At 28.7% G+C, this 16,279-nt stretch overlaps 2 protein-coding genes across 5 annotated transcripts in view; one reads left to right on the top strand and one right to left on the bottom strand.

Moving 5' to 3' along the window:
* The window catches only part of LOC102674399 (lachesin-like), a 483,275-nt gene that overhangs the window by 250,618 nt on the left and 216,378 nt on the right, over positions 1-16,279 (top strand). The window lies entirely within an intron of this gene.
* LOC102674176 lies at positions 12,711-14,272 on the bottom strand. Its single transcript, XM_006618849.1, has one exon. The coding sequence runs from the start codon at positions 14,165-14,167 to the stop codon at positions 12,965-12,967; it is 1,203 nt and encodes a 400-aa protein (XP_006618912.1). The 5' UTR covers positions 14,168-14,272; the 3' UTR covers positions 12,711-12,964.

Genomic DNA, 16,279 nt, shown 5'->3' with positions numbered 1-16,279 from the left:
TACTTCCAGATATATAGATCTCGTCTCCCGACGACGCTGCTCCTCCTCTTCCCTCTCCCTCCACTCCTCTCTCGAGGTCCGAATCGCGATCCGAATATCGCGGTATTTCCGAATAAATTGACCAACGTCGCCGTTGGCGGTTGTTTATTTTCGAAATTAAATTGAATTGGCCCATAACTTGCCGGTCTATTAGCCCTGGGGACCGGGGCTAGTTTGCTCGTAAATCTCCCGAGTATCGGTCCGGGGTGGCACTCTCGTGCATACACGCGAGGAGGTGGGAGTGAGAGAGAGGATAGCGTAAAAAGGGAGAGGGAAAGAGAGAGAGAGAGAGAGGAAGGGTTGGATATCCCGCGCGAGAAAGATGAAAGAGGACCGCGGCGAGGTGGGGAGGAGAGGTGTGGGGATTCGATTCTACCGCTACCGACAATGCGTCCGGAAGCTCCCAGGAAATACATGGGCGTGGTGCCGAGATAAATGTACTCTTGCATTTGCATAGTTACCTCTCCGGCCTCCATATCCTATCCCGGTGTTCCCTCCTTTTCAGATTCTATATCCGCGCTCCCCCACTCGAGAGGGAGGGGGAGGGAATCGTCCATCCGTCCGTCGCTCCTTGTTTGAGGAAATTCTCGCGCAAACATCTGCAACGAGGGGACGTTCGAGACGCCTTGCAAGTCAGCTGCTTGGTAAATCCTCGGGATACGATCTTTGGGATGGAAGGGATGTTTTAAGGATTTTGGAGGGTTTCCAGGTGGCGCAGTGTGTTATTTTGGAAGGGTGCTTGTTCTTTGGATCGGTTCCGTTGATCAAGGTCGAGTGACGTGATTGATGGATGTGTGTAGGTGTGATCTATTTTTTCCTTTTTGTGTTTAACTTCTTTTGGGGGTGTAATTGAGTAAAATGTAATAGCTTTCTTAATAAGTTGATACAGGGATATTTTTTTACTTATTTTAAAAATTAGAATTATTGAATATATAGAATATATAATAATGGATTGCATAATAGAACTGGATGGATTGCATAATATCTCGATGAATTAAATATCTATTTAATTTATTTCTTAGATTTGATGGTTTTGGTATCATTTCGTATATTTAATAATTGCAATTTTTTATTAAAATTTTGTGCTTCAAAGAAAAAAAATGATTATTTGATTATTGATATTATTTATTGACGAAATATGTCAAAAAGAATTTTTTTTATTCATCAAATTCTAATATATTGATTGTTTAAATCTTGTAAATTAATTCAAAAGAAGAAGATATATATATTATTATAATTATTTATTCATGTAAAAAATAATTACAGTAAAAATAATCAACAATAATTAATTTTGATCGCTCGATTAATAAAAATTATATCTAATAATTTAAATATAAACATTAAATTTATCAATCCTTGAAATACTTTTATTTCAAAAATATAGAGCAATGTAATTATTCTCAACCAACTTTATATATTTACATTATGTGTTGCGTAATATGCCACATTGCATAATTCATGAAGCCTCATTGAAAAAAATTACTTATAAACAACGAATACATTGTTATTTGTTGTCATTACCGATGGAAATTATTCATAAATATCGATATATATTCCAATGATCGTAAAATTTAAATAGAATAATAAATTTTCATTGAAAATTTTAATCATAGAATTAACTTTATTTCTTTCAAAGAAATATTTTATTAACAGTTTCTACATGTGATAAAATTTATATTATTTAATAAATAACATGATATGATAATCAATTTATTCAGAAACATTAATGCAAGAAACATTAGTCAATAAATAAAATGCTTTAAAATTTAAAAATCTATTTAAATCTCTGCCGCTATATTATTTTAAATTTATTGAGATATGAACTATAATATTTTTTTACAATTGAAATTTCATTAAAATTTAATAAAAATTCATATAATAAAATATATATAGCGAAATAAAAATTTCGATATCAATATAAAATTAGACTAAATTTTATCTTATCTATTTACTCCATGAACATTTCATTCCTTTTTCTCTAACAAATTTTCTTTTTACAATAATATTAATACAATACAAACATAAACTATCCAATTTTCCCAATAATAAGGTTCACTTTAATAATACGAACAAAATAATTAACAACAATCGATCAAAACATCCTTGTAAGATTAACTTACCATTATTATCCCCACAAAAAGTTCGCCCTTTAATTCATCAAATTCTCTTAAATCTTAAATCTTCGATCAATCTTGTTACGCCATCTTCCAATACGTCAGATCGCTCGACGCCACACGAAACGAAATAGCAACTAACGAAACGGATGCAGGAAGCGTTCGTTCAAATGCGCACCGGAGGCGAACCCGAAAGACTCTTGGGACGTTACTTTCCACGATTCGCCGGCGACCAGGAATTATTTATCGTGGTGTATGCGTGCGTGTGTGTGTGTGTGTGTCGTTCGCAATCACTCAAAATCCCAGAGTTTTCTGTTTTCGAGAAATCGACGGAGACCACGGTGACCGCATTGGTTATTAGAGATTCATAGGAAACAAGCCCGCATATGCCCCTCCCCCTTTCATCTCTCCCTCCCCCTTGAGTCGTGGCCGTGTTTCGGCAAGCAGAGGTCGCTTTTCTTGTATCGGGGTATCGCGGTGTACCGCGAAGATAAATTCACCTTGTGCCTCGGAATTACATCTGTTTGTGTTTCTTGGGTGGTACCGTGCTACTTAAATGTAAGCTTGTGTACACCGAATAACCTGTTTCCTTGGTCGCTTGTTAGATTGTTAAATATTGTCAGTGTATGCGTGTTTAATTATGAGCATAGTTCGGGGACTATATAGGTCTCTTTATTTTGGAGAAATTGGACGAACTTATGGGGAATTAGTATGGAGTTATGATAGATAGTGTAAACTTTGACAACTGCGGATCGAGATAGCTTGGGAAATCTTTTTATTCGTTTGCAAGTCGTCGCTGCGATGTCGATTTATTATACGATCGTTTCTTTGTGATAGATGTTACAAATGTTACAAATTTGTTTAGAACGAATGTTGTTAAATAATAAATATAATTTTTATTTTATTTCAGAGTTAGAATCGATACGAAAAAAGTTTTGTAATTCGAAAAGATAAAAGAATTAAATTTTTGTAATATAAAAATTAGTATAAATATTTCTGTTTATTATTAATTGTGCATAATAGATTAAATAAGAAAGATATATTTAAATATTCAAACTGTTCTTTGTCTCAAAATAATGAACACTTTAGAATGAACAATGAATTGTGTGTGAATTGTGTTCAGAGAATAAAGCAAGTATTATATCGTCGATTTAACGTCACATGTCGTGAAATATAATACTTCTATGATTCAACTTTTATTGTGTAGTTTAGAAGAATATATGATAAAATTTGCAATAATAAAAAAAAGTACTTGAAGTTTCTCGAAAGAGGAAATAAAAATTTTGAAAAATTATAAAAAATGAATATTAATCTTAAAAAATAATTTTTACTAAAATGATACAATGTTACAATGAATATTATTCAATATAATTATTTTTTTAAAATTTCAAAAAGATGTGTATTGCAATTTGGAAATATATTTAAACAAGTTTTATTTCTATTTTATTATTTCTTGTTCTGTTGCTATTTATTTCAATCGAGCAATGTTACATTTTAATTTCTACACCAACAAACTTAATCACTTTTTATTAAGGAATTAAACACAAAATATTTGATTTAGAAAATATTATCATTCACACAGCTTTGAATTGAATTATATTATTTTTTTAATCGCCTAAGGAGATAGTCTAATATTATTATATCTCATAGAACATCCTATAATATTTTTATTATTTTATATTTATTAATAATGTATATATAATGGATAATATTATTCTTTGAATAATATAATCATTTTCTTTTATAAATATAATGCTAATCATTTCCAAGCAATGTTTTAAAAAATATAATTTTTAATTTAATTTAAATTTTAAGTATATATTTTATATATCATCGTTTATTTAAATGTATACAAAAAATAAATATTCAATACTTCAATAGAACATGAAGGAATAAACTCGAATACTACATTTACGCTTACAACAGCTCTCTCTCCAGTTGAATGATTTGCAATATCTGCTTACACAGTGCATGTATCAATTTCAGCAGTGTTGACAGCTTTATTTAGATTGAAATCTAAATCATTTACTTTCGAAAAATAAAAATAGAATAATTCTCAAACGAAAATTGTTACCTCTAAAATTTAAATTTTTCGCTTGACTAATATCAAAATATTTGTTTTATTTTTATGCATCTTTCTTCTAATTGGAAATTCTTAAAATAGATGAATGTAAATATATAAAAAATATCAAATATAATCCCTCTTAAAATAATATTTTTTATAAAATTTTAAAATTGATATTTAAATATAATATATATATATATTTAATAAAATTTAATAATTTTCAATATAATATTATAATATATATACAATTACAATATATATACAATTTAAATATAATGCAATATAATGATTTGCACATCATTGCATTTATCATTAAATTTACATATTAATTAATTTATCAGGCTCAAATATATTATATTTTATATAATTTAATTAACATAATTAATAATTTTATATAATTTATATATAAATTAATTAACTTCTTCTACATACACGTATTATGAGCATATATATACTACAAGTTTAATATGCAATGAAATATATAATATACACGGGAAAAATAATACGAAATTTCACGGAGAAATAAAAATTTATAGAAAGACTTTCAATCACTGTACGTTTCACTATTAATAGACGTGAATGTCGCGTGAATTCTAATTCAAATTTTTTTTCGAAAAATATAGATATATGAAAAATCCATTTCAATTCACTCCGCATTTTCCATTTATTTTTTTCGTATACAATCATTCTCCTCTTCATATCTCCGCTCCGCCAAAAATTTCCGTGCATGCATTTATACAAGTCATCGACACTTGATAAAATATATTTTTAACACCATCGATCCCAGAAAATTCCTGTTCACTATACAAATGTTGTCGACATTTGGTGAAAATATATTTCTAACACCATCGATCGTCAATCTTCGGCGGTCGAGTAAATCAAACAGCGCGAATAACTCGGATACACACTTTCCAAGAGATAAATGCACGAATCTCTTTAAATCAGTTTCGCAAGACATTCCTTTTCGGAATGGTGGATAGGTTTATTTGTCCAATCGATCCACGACATTCATTATCGAAACGAATCGAATGAGACTCGGAGACTCAGCCATCTTTGTCGCGCTTGCACGTCGATGAATATTTTAGCGAGGATGCAATAGGAAAATTGAAAATAAGATGGCGTGGATATAAACGTAGATTCGCAGGATTTCATAAAAACAGGCGAATTGGAGTTTTCAACGGTTGTTTTCTCTTTAAATAAAGACAAAGGGATGACATTCATCGTTTGTTTGACACCATTTTCTATCTCGACGATGCGTCTTTCCCATGAAAACACCGGAACGAAATGAGATTCCGTGTTTTTATTGCTACTCTATATGTGTTGTACATCCGTCCAGAAATTCTCAAACATTCCTGTAAACAAGAAGTAATTGGTTGATAGTAACTTGGCTGATGTTGTGGAAATAATTAATTATATTCTACATGATAGTAATGTATATAATACACATGGCGCATTACGTTAACTGCCCTTTGTAAGTTGTGATTTATAATGGATAGTGTTAAACATTTTAAATGTTTAATGATAGATATAATCATTTTGATAAATAAATGATATTATAAATTTAATTTATAATATCTAAATATGTATTAAAATAATGCTTAAAGATTAAAACGAATAAAATATAAATTATAAACTTTTTCTCTATAAATATTGATTATAATATATATGTATAAAATTAAGTCAAACTTGAAATTTTTTTCAAAGAAATAAAACTGTGAGATTTTTTTTTTTTCTATTTTAAGAAAATATCGTGTTAAAGGGTTCGAACAGCTCGAGAAAAAGATCTAAACAACCATAATCGATCTTCGATGGTCCCTGTAGAATAAAATTCAATTCTCCGCTTCTTATCCTTCACGTCCCTCCTTAATATTCTCATCAATCTCATCGAATCACGTCGAATCTTATTTTCTACCTCTCTATCTTCATCAGCAATCTCGAAATCTTATTATCGAATTCTTAATTTCGTTAGAACTTGGACTCCCTAGAGGACAAGTCGAGGCGGTTGTTTACAAGGACCGTTTTATATTTATTACAGGAACATTCTCGAAAGATGTTATCGCGTTGAAATTATCGCGTATCTTCATCGTAAAGAAGAAAAATAAAAAATCTTTTGTGTCATCCTAATTGAAAAATATATTTATGCAAATCATAACTATATAACTGTAAATCTTTATTAAAGTATTATTGAAAAATAGACTTATTAATTAATAAATTCATAATCTTTTTGAGGGTCAATTTTAAAACTCGAGATAAATGTAAAAATTAATATATAAAAATATCAGTCGATGTTTATTTATTTATTTTTATTATTAAGTTATAAACAATTGAAATTAAAAATGAGAATAGAGCAAAATAATAGTAAGACAAAGATAAAACGATCTCTCTATTTCTCGCTCCCTCTAATACAAACTTCAATTGTTTATAATTTAATAAACGAATCTTTTATTTAACAAATAATTTAATCTAATAAATAAATCGATATTCTTATGTAACTTTGTATTTCTTTTGGCCTCTAGAATCTAGATTCTCCAAAAATATCTTACAAATATTCTTATATCTCTTTTTAAATACTCTTGTATGTATTCATGAATTTTAATTATACAAAAATTTATCGAAATAAAATATTCTATATTGAACGATGTCCAAATAAAAATGACGTTAAAGATGTTATTCATGTATCTAAATAAGATAAATATCTTATACTAAATATATCTAAATATTTCACAAGTTGATAATTCTATCTTTTTTTTTTTCAAAAATTTAATTTGATGAATAATTGATATTTTTCTAAAAATATCCAAACATGCTTCTATATGAATCATCGACGAATAAAATCTCAAATTATGCTATCATCACCATCACTTAAGATTACATCGTATATCTTCTTCTAACTGCTTCTTGCTATTTTACCTCATAGACTTAATTAAACGATTCAATGTCACAGATGCTTCCCACTGTCCAGACGATACTCAAAGTCGTCTCGATTGTTGGAAAAGTCCGACGTGTGTATCGTGCACGAGCATTATTCGATCTTAACGGGCGAACTTTCTGTACACGTGATAAATGTGTAAGCGACAAGTTCGCCATTGGTTATGCACGGGGGATGCGCAGTTAGGGTGACTGTGGCCAATCGATATTCATGGTTAGGTTGGAGAACGGTTCTTCTCCGCGTATTAGGCTTTGTTTGTTTGTTCAACGATTCGTTTACAATCGGATGTAACGTAGCTACGTTCTTGTTAAGGTTTGCAATGCCGCAACAACAAGCCGCACAGCCTGGGTTACGGATTAGTTGGATCATGTTTCTGGCTACGACTGCTAATTTGTATCAACCTCCCCCTACTATGAATACGATGGTGGTATCGATGTTGCGGTTCCCTCCCCCAAGTTCCATTCTTGTAGATACATTTTGTACACGCTTTGCCACAGAGTTGAGAAGAAGAGAAAGAAGCGCAATTATTGCGAAACTAAATCTGGATATCTAAATCTGGAAATTTGCCTTAAACTTGATAAATCGATATTCGAAAGAGATTATTGCAATCGATTAGATTTAATCGATTAGTTTCGATAGATTTGTTACGATAAAAGTAGAGAGATGTGAAAGCTTCAGTTATATTCTTTTATGTAACATCTTATATAAATTTTTTTTAAATTTAAATTTCAATTGACGAATCAATTAAATCAATATAATCAATATGAACGAATCAATGAACTAATGAAGTGGTTTGTTGATTGATTTTATTTGCTGTTAACTGAAAATTTGAACAATAAAAAAATTTTTGAATTATATAAGTCATTTTCAGAGAATATGATTGGCTTTTAAATTTTTCATATAATATTATACATTATTTCATCGATCAATTTTGCAATAATATTTACATATATCATATTTGTAATTTTTCGTAATTTTTAACATTTGATATTGCATATTAAACAACAGAATGTATTTATTTTCGATAACAATAAATATTAAATTTTAGTGTATTATGAAATCATTATAATTTTTCTATTAACTTTTTGATTTTAATAATTAAAATAGAATTTTGTCCATATAAATTTTTCAATAATCTTCTCCTATAAAAATTTGATCCTGATAAAATTTTATCGTTGATATTGCGACTTTCTAAGTCTTTAGTATATTCATCTTCTGTTAGAAATAATTTTTTAAAAAATTTCCATATACTTTTAAATATGACAGCAATTCTTAAAAAGAAATTTTTTTTTCTTTATAAGTTTATATCATAAACTGTTTTGATTATAAATATTATAAATATTATTATCATATTTTTCCAAAATTATACATATTATTGTATAGGAAGATATTTATAAAAAGTATATTAGTCATCGATACATCGTGCAATGTCAATCTCTTTTAATTTTGATTAAATTGTTTTTAATATAAAACTATCTAAATTTAAAAAAAGCAATAAAAAATTGTTGTTATCGCGTTTTGTAATTTAAACAAACACGCAAGTTCTATACACACATATTTCTATGACACGATTTCATCTTATCATGAGTGACAGATATATAATAAAACAATAAAATTACTTTGAAAAAAATTCGATTAGTTATTCTAAGAATGAAATAGATTTTTGAAATTTTAAAGTTTATAATAATTTACATTTTAAATATGACATCTTATATTGTGGAACATCTTATTTGAACAGAAAGAGAGAGAAAAAGATGAAATTATATATTTAAATATTAGAATTTTAATGTAAAATGTAACTGAATATAATAATAAAAAAATGAAGTTCAATATTTGGAATTCAGTCTTATATGTTATGTAGAATAAATTTTCATACTACAATAGATAAGTCAAAATATAATATAATAACAATTATATATTTGTATGGTATTTTTATATATCATAAACTTATTTATTGAATTATGAATAATTTATGAACAAGTTTGTGTTAAATGAAGCAAAGTAGAGACAAAACTAGATGACTGAAGATCTCTTATTTTATCATCTAGGTCTCATTTTGTCAATTCAATATTTATTTGTTTCTTCTAGAATTAACCATTCAAAAATATTGCACGAATACATTAGTATCCTGTATTGTATTCTATAGTTAAAATGTATATTTTATTCATCAAATAAACAAATGCACTTATAGCAATAATAACAATGAAGATTGTAACGCGACAGAAAAACAAGTGTTTTTAAAAATATCAAACAAGATAAAGATAAGAGGTATAAAAGAGAGAAAAAGAAAATACAGAGAAGAGGAAAAAACAGACATATAGAGTAAGTTGGAGTTAGCGAAAAGGGGTCATAAAAAAGAAAAAACGAAGAGATTTACCTGGCTCTGGTTAACTAACGACCAGATCTAAGTGGAATTTTGCAGACAAAATATAAATAAAACTAGAGAAATAATAAAACAAAATAGGAATGAAGAAATGGAAATTTGGAAAGAAGCTTAAAAGCATGAATCACGAAAAATTATGGCACAGACCTGGTGGCAGTTTAATTAATAAAAGTTATTTTATATAATAAAGTATGATACGTAAATTCAAATCTAATAAAAAAAAATTTATAATATTGTTAATAAAAATAGGAAACAGCTTAAATCAAAAGAATATAAATTTAGATATTTATGTAAGACTATAAAAGATTATACTTATGTAAGATTTTGAAATAAATTGAATATATAAACATATTACGCAATGCAAAAAAATAACTTTTTCAAAATTTTATCTGAAATAATAAAGCATTTTTATCATAAATTTAGCATTCCTTATCGTATGAAAAATTAAATACAATAGTATAATCATTAAATAATATTTAATAATTAATATATTATTTGATATAATATTTTTTTTTGTAATGAATTTTTATTTTAATTTATTCAAATCCACGAAATATCAAGATTAAATATGTAAAACAAAACTAAAAATATTACAAAATATTTTTAAAAAATGTTTTGTTAATATATAATATGTTAATGTTAATATGTTAATGTATAATTAATAATGTATATATATTTATGATTTCATTGCTAAGAATTTATGAAAGGTTTTTGAAAGGTTTTAATAATATAAAATAATTATTAATTAATTTTAATAATCTTTTATAATGCAATCTTTTAATTTTTAATTAATGATTTAGATTTTAGATCAGAATATCAAATTATTTTTTCTATACTACATTTAATTAGATTAACTTCTATATATTTTTATTTAATGATATAATATATATATTTCATTTTAATATTAATATTCTTTAACTGATTATTAAATATTGATAAAAATGAAATATATTTATTTTTATTTACTCATATCAATTTGGACAAGAAAAATAAATAATAGATAAAATAAATGAAAATGCAGGTGTTAGGTAAATATTTGAATATTTACCGCTATTTTAATATAGATACAGATTGAATTCATATCCATAAGTGATCATTACTAATCAATCAAATTTTATGTAGACACACACAGAAATAGGTATTTAAAACCACTTAAATATAAATAAATTATACTTATATACATATAGTTTGCCTTTTAAATTCTATATTGCAAATAAATTAAATAATTAATAATTTCTCAAAAATAGAAATGCTGTATTATCTTCGATCTTCAAAAACTTCCAAAAATATATAAAATCTTCCAAAAATAATTACTAATTAATCTTATAATTTTGTAAAAAGAATCCATAATTTTCAAGCACAATGAAAACATTAAAAAAAAAAACTAAACTCCTGACCCCAAATCTTTCAATTCCCAATCCAAACTTTTACAATTCAATTCTAATATTCTTTTCTTCACAAAAATGTGCCCAAATTCCAACCTACCCACAATCCCCTCTATCAAATTCTCTTTTCACAACTCTCCGAATCGAATTCCTCCGCCATCCTGAATTCTTTTCACAAAAGTTCAAATTTCCAATTTACAACGCCCTAATCAGTTGATCCACTCTATACACACCCTTCTCCTCTTCTGCCATCCCTCATCGGATGAAAGCATACAAACTCGTCCAAGTCTTCCCTTGAGTTCCTCCATCTTCCCCCCTCCCCCCTTCGCTTCCTGTTCCGGCCGCGAAGACACGCGAAACCAGCAGCAGAATTTAACAGGCTTAAAATTCAGGTTAGAACGTAAGTGAATTTCCCGGGAGACGGGGGATGTCAGTGGTGGGCGAAATATATGGAAATGACAAAGTTTTTCCGCGCGTCGCGGAGTGCCTCTATTTGAAAGGCAGATATGCAGATAGCATATATATATATAGGTGAAAGAATAATTTTGCGCATCGTCCCGGTGCCCGGTGAGCTTTATTTCGTTGGATATGTACGATGACGGCGGTATATATTGTATATATGTACGTGTGTTTCGAGTCATCCTTTTACGCGGCTTGTTACTTCTGCTTGTGTCCTTACGAAAACAAGAGATATCTACGACAAATTTCTCGATATGGTTTCGTTATGGAAATGTTGTAACAGTTGATCCCTTTCTTCTCTTCCCTCTCCAACAAGATTTTCGAGATTTCACGCAAATCGTTCTAATCGTTTCCAACAAAGGAAAGGATTACCATCTTGTGAAAATGCACGTGTAATATTTTACGAGAAGACGGAGAGTCATCTGATCGAATTATATTTATGAGATTAATTTTTAGACAAATTAATATATATATTTTTAATTCGTTTATTTTTTGCTTTGTAAATTTTCACTTTATTATTTTGGTATCATTGCTCAAATTATAGATAGTGGTTATTCATGTTCGAGCTTTTCAATAAGTAAAAATTTTTGAAAAAATTCTGAATCATTGAATATATTTAATTATTAATTAAAATATTTAGTATTTAAGTTTCATGGATTATTCGTAAGTGCATTGATATTGTAAAAATTGTTAGACAATATTATATTTAAGTAAAAAAATTTCGGGATTTAATTTCGACAAAGAAATTTTTTATTGACAAAAAAATTGCATCATAATTCATTAAGTTTTACATAGATATAAACTATCATTAAAATCACGATTTTTTAATTAAATTTAAAAATTGTAAATAAATAATACCTATTAATTCTTATAAAATAGTGCTTAAATACGAGATATTGTATAGCTTATGAGAATAGAAAAATATTTTCAACTACGCATCATTTCTTTCTTAATGTATTACTTATATGTTTACTAATTTTAAGTAGATTATATTATCACGTTCAGACAATATTTGGTCTTTGGCTTTCATGATCAATATTGAATAGAAATCGATGAGCATACGTCTTTAATCAATAGAAGAACGTTTAGAAAAATTCTTTATAAAATCTTTTACGCGTATTTATTATTTCTATGTTTTTGATGAGAAATAAAGAACACGTCACATTACGTAATAGAAGTAATAAAAACGATGATTGTCAGATGCTTGTATGTGTATGTATGTAATTAATACGTTAATTACACACCAGTGTTTCCAATTAGGTTATAAAGATATATCTTTGAAACAGTGTGTCTTTAAACAAATGATAAGAAAGATAACGAAATGATCACGCTCAAATACGTATAAAGATTTGTTTATTTGTATCGATTTTTTTGATTTACTACCACGTTTCTCTTTTCATTATCATTTTAAAATTTCGCATTTTCATTTTCAAATAATAAAACGCAAGTTCTTCTTTTTATTTATTATCATTAATTTAAAATACTTGGAAAATATTGAGATTAAAAAGAACTTTAAAAGAAAATGTATAAAATACTTTAAAGGAAAAAAACAATAACATACTTGAAAAATCAACAAAGGAGCGTTAAAAATCAATCGTCAAGCAAATGGTCCAAACATCCAAATTCTTTCAATCTCAACAACATATTCGCCATAATTTCCGAACATTCGTCACCACCTTGTTCACGCAATGCCGGACCCCAATCCTGTATATCCATCTCGAACAATTTTTCCGGACCACCGTCACTCAGACCCATCACTGTGGGCAAGAAAAACGTGGCGATGAAAAATCCAAACAGACCCTTCCTCTTGTAATCCTCTCGCAAAGCCTCGTACGAATATTTCTCACTGTCCATGCCGTTTTCCTCGAGACAACGAGTCAAGGAATCGTGATACACCTTCAAAACTTTATCAAGCATACTCTTATCCACCTCCCTCGCACAATGGAGGCAGAGAAACGTGGACAAATCCAAGACCGGCGATCCGTACCTAGTCAATGCGAAATCGATGAACATACATTTAATTTCGCCGTTTTCGTTCTTGAACAACGTATTGTTCATAGTGAAGTCACCGTGGCAAAGCGTGGCGAGAGGTTCCTCGGCTTCGACGTATTTCATAATCAGATTATCGTACGTGCTCCTCAATTTATCCTCGAGTTTGTCACAGAATCGCGGATCGTATCCCCTCCCGCGAAGATATTCCACCGATCTGCCCGCCGTTCCGTCGTAAACAACTTTCAAGATCGATCCCTCATAATACCTGACCTCTTGGAGATCGTTCACGAAATCGAAGAATTGTTCACGGCGCCTCTCCTTCGCCATGTAAGCTTTGGCGTGGAATCTCGCGATCTCTCGAAACGCGGCCATCGTGTATTCGAGAGGCACGTCGTATTTCCATTTGCAGATATTGTATCCGCGTTGGGCGACCACGTTCTCGAGAACGATCGCCGAGTCGGACGGCGGTTTCTCCTCGGCGAGCACGCATCGAGGAAATTCTTCGTGGTGTTTCGCGTATCTTTGGTAGAACAGTATCTCGTTGTGGAATTGCTCGTTCATTCTCATTATGTCACGCACGTCGGATATAACGGGTGGTTTCTTCAAGACAACGTTCACCGTTCTCCTTTTATCCGTGTCCTTGGCATTCGAGTTTATGTTGAGGTAGTACAGATTCGAGATGAAGAAGGAATCTTTTGGCACGGATATCTCGTAGCGTACGTCATCGAAATCTTTGCCAAGATTCGCTACTATTTTGTTGATCAAAGGATCCAACAAGTCTTTTTCCGATCGCTCGCACATCGCTTACAATTACGCGGGAAGTTGTTGCTTTGGATCGTCGTTACAGCGAACTGGCGGCGAATGCTGTTGAAAATGGTATTATAAGCTGGCTTGTACACACCGATAAAACTGAGCTCGTGAGGAAAGGAGACAGACGGAGTGAGAAACGATACGACAAATCACTAACATGGCCGACCTAAAGATCCATTCATAATGTAGCAGCATGAGATGGAACGTATTATTATTCTACATGAATATAAATTGAGTTATATCATTGTTAAAGGAATTTTGCAATCGAGAATAATTAAAATGTTTCTATTAGTTTGATTCGTTAATTTTATTATTATGTTTAGATACTTGGAAAAATGATTAGGAAAAGAACAAAAAGAGAGAAGATTTAATATTATATTCTACATGAATACAAATTGAATTATTTAATCATTGTTAAACCAGTTATGTAATCGAAAATATTTAAAATGTTTCTATTAATTTAACTCATTAATTTTATTACTATGTTTAGATATTTGGGAAAATGATTAGGAAAAGATGGACAAAAGAACAGAAGATATTAATCGATGTAATTAATGTGTTACTTGTATGGATATAAATGTGTTTAATGAAATGTTGTAGAAATGTTAATCTATATAAAGTATTAAAGCGATGTGTATGCACCTAAATATCACAATAAGACAGATAAAAATGATGAAATGCTCAATTAATATCAATGATTCAGGATGGATTATATAATGGAGGATAAATTGAATGTATACGTAGAATTTTAGATATTTATAATATTTAGCAGAATATCTAATATATTCGTATTATTTCTTTTTAATGTGTTACTACGCAATTGCTTAAGTCATCTTACAAAGTAATTATTTGATGTTTAAATCCAAAGTTTTCCATTAGTCTTCCTAGTACATTTTATCATCGAGTTTTAAAATGAAGTTCTTATCTCTTATCTCATTTCTCTTCCTATTTAAATGATAGATGTTAAACAAATATTATTAAATAAATTTTTTTATTCAATTCGATAAGAGCTATATCTGTAACTGTAAAAATTAATAGCACTTTTTATTTAAAAATCGTCTGAAGAAAATTTCTTGCATACCAAAAAAGCAAACTTCTCTCAAAAAAAAACTATTTAATTATATATAAAAAAAAAATGAAGTTATATTCATTTGTTTCAGAGAATATATCATTTTGCATGAATATATTTCAAATAAAAAGTATAAGATAAATACATACACAAGGCTACACAATGATGTATCAGTTATTGAATCTCCAATTTGAAATTCTTTTGATTTTCTGAATTAATAAAAAATACTAATTTAATAATGAAAAAAATTATACAAATAATAATATTATTTAAATGTATAAAGGAAAAGTAATCGAGTTTCATTAGTTAGAAATACCAATTTCCATTTGAGATCATTTTAATTTCATTGAATAGAATACGTTAAAATCTATGAACTAATGTAAAGTTTGTGCATCCATTTCCTTTATAATCACTATTAGAGAAAAGTACATCCATCTTCTCTTAACTCAACCAATCCCTAATTTCTAAGCAGTAACGTACTTCGATAACTTTCCTAACTTCCTTGCAAGTGAATGACATTCAAGACAGAATTCTCCCTTCCCTAAAATTTCTCGAGTCCAGGACAGAATTACGACATCCAACGGACTAGTCACTCTCATTCAATTCTAAAACCGGTTTTTCGATTTGCATAGAGTCTACAACGCGAATTCTCAATGATTCTACGAACCACGATTTTACATTATGAATTATATACATACATACACTTATTATGTTTAGATACTATTTCTGATGTAAATAATTATAATAATTATTTATATAATTCTATAAAGATTTTTAACATTTATATTTGAGTATATCTATATATTTATTTATTTACACATTTTTATTAGAGAATTTATAATAACAGATATTAAAAAGATATTGAAGATTTATTATATTTACTCCAGAAAATTTTTATTGTCTCTTGCCTTTCTTCATTTCCATCTGACTTTAAATATATAACGTTCTTATTACTTTACCAAACTTTACTTTACTTAACCTTACTAAAAATATATTTTTATATAATTATGAAAAGAGAGGAGAGTTTGGTTATT

Source organism: Apis dorsata, unplaced genomic scaffold, assembly GCF_000469605.1.
Source record: "Apis dorsata unplaced genomic scaffold, Apis dorsata 1.3 scaffold_376, whole genome shotgun sequence".
Taxonomy (NCBI): Eukaryota; Metazoa; Arthropoda; class Insecta; order Hymenoptera; family Apidae; genus Apis; species Apis dorsata.
This window is presented reverse-complemented; position numbering and strand designations above follow the sequence as displayed.

Bases quoted from the DNA above. Each gene is read 5' to 3' on its own strand.
- LOC102674176 (XM_006618849.1), bottom strand. From the start codon at position 14,167: ATGTGCGAGCGATCGGAAAAAGACTTGTTGGATCCTTTGATCAACAAA.